This window comes from Poecilia formosa, unplaced genomic scaffold (genome assembly GCF_000485575.1).
Source record: "Poecilia formosa unplaced genomic scaffold, Poecilia_formosa-5.1.2 Scaffold581, whole genome shotgun sequence".
In the NCBI taxonomy this organism is placed as follows: domain Eukaryota; kingdom Metazoa; phylum Chordata; class Actinopteri; order Cyprinodontiformes; family Poeciliidae; genus Poecilia; species Poecilia formosa.
Genome location: NW_006800520.1, coordinates 186,685 through 188,048, shown reverse-complemented (window position 1 = coordinate 188,048; position 1,364 = coordinate 186,685). Strand labels below are relative to the sequence as shown.

The following is a 1,364-nucleotide window of genomic DNA, read 5'->3' as shown; positions in this document are numbered from 1 at the left end:
CTGTGTTTATGATGTAAAGCTCTTTGAAAAGCCTGCTGCTGACATGCTGCACAGAGAACATTTGATTGGTTGGTTGTTAACTAAAGCTGATAAATACTTTATTGACATCTTGCTGCTGGTCTGGTCTCTGCAGAGAGGCGAGGTGAGCAAGTCGGCGTCGGCAGACAGCACGACGGAGGGATCTCTGGCCGACAGCTTCACCGTGCTCTCCACCAAGAGTCTCTTCCTGGGTCAAAAGGTCAGAAATCTGCTCCACCTAAACACAAACACAGCATCAATGAATGACTTAGCTATAAGGAGTTAATATTTTTGCATTTTTCTTGATGTTTTTTTTACAAATATTGATATAAAGAGTTGTTAAAAACTCATTATTAATTCATATATTGTTTTGGTAAGTTCAGAGAATATTTCTGGCAGATCAGAATCACATTATTTATCCTCTTTGCTTCGGTTCCTGCAATAGTTTCACAAACTGAGTACAATTTGCTCTGACATAAATTATTACAATTTCATGAATTGGTCAAAGTTTTCTAAATGAAACCAGTTAATTTAGAAAACTTTGAGTCTTCCTCTGCCGTTCTGTCCTGATTTCTGTCTCTCTTGCAGGTGATTTTCCTTCCTGTAATCAGACTTTCCATTTCGATGTTTAGTTGGTGAAATAAAAAGCTTCATGTCTGCGTTAATCTGTGCTGATTTGGTGTTACGGTTGGAAATCTTTGAGGAATACCTTGAGATTTTGGTCCCATAAGGAAAACGATGAAAATGCCAGCATGGTTTTTTTGGTGAAACATGTTTAAAACTGATCTGGTTTTGCTCCAGGTTTCTGTGTTGTTATCTCAGTAAAATGCTCTCCTGATCGATTACCAAATTAGTTGACGATTATTTGAATAATTGAATAATCTGATTAATGGTTTCCGTCCTAATCTCAGCTGGTTCATGCTTGGTATTATCAATGAAGGTTACTGATCGGTGATCGGTTTGGGCTCGGTCCAGAACTTCAAGGTATTCCTGTGATCTGCAGAGTGTGTCTGGCGCTAACGCTCTGCCTCTTCATCGTTCTGCTCCTCTTCCTCCTGTGCATGCGCCTCCACAGCTCAACCTCATCCACAGCGAGGTCAGTAACTTGGCTGGCTTTGACGTGGACGGGGTCATCAACCCCACCAACGCCGACCTTGAGCTGAAAGATGACCTAGGTGAGACCCGCCCCCCACCGGGGGATTTCAGACGGAGATCCTTGAACGTCCGGCAGCTCAGCAGATCGGCCTAGTCCAATCACGAGCAGCAGCTCAGCAGATCGGCCTAGTCCAATCACGAGCAGCAGCTCAGCAGATCGGCCTAGTCCAATCACGAGCAGCAGCTCAGCA

General features: G+C 43.5%; 1 protein-coding gene across 2 annotated transcripts in view; it reads left to right on the top strand.

Annotated features, from left to right (window-relative positions):
- macroh2a1 (macroH2A.1 histone) overlaps nt 1–1,364 on the top strand; it is a 15,503-nt gene that overhangs the window by 3,903 nt on the left and 10,236 nt on the right. The window contains exons 5-6 of one of the 2 annotated variants that reach the window (XM_007541019.2): nt 134–238; nt 1,094–1,193. In XM_007541019.2, the coding sequence (XP_007541081.1) occupies nt 134–238; nt 1,094–1,193 (205 nt within the window). The remainder of the gene's footprint in view (nt 1–133; nt 239–1,093; nt 1,194–1,364) is intronic. The other variant, XM_007541020.2, reaches the window with a different exon arrangement.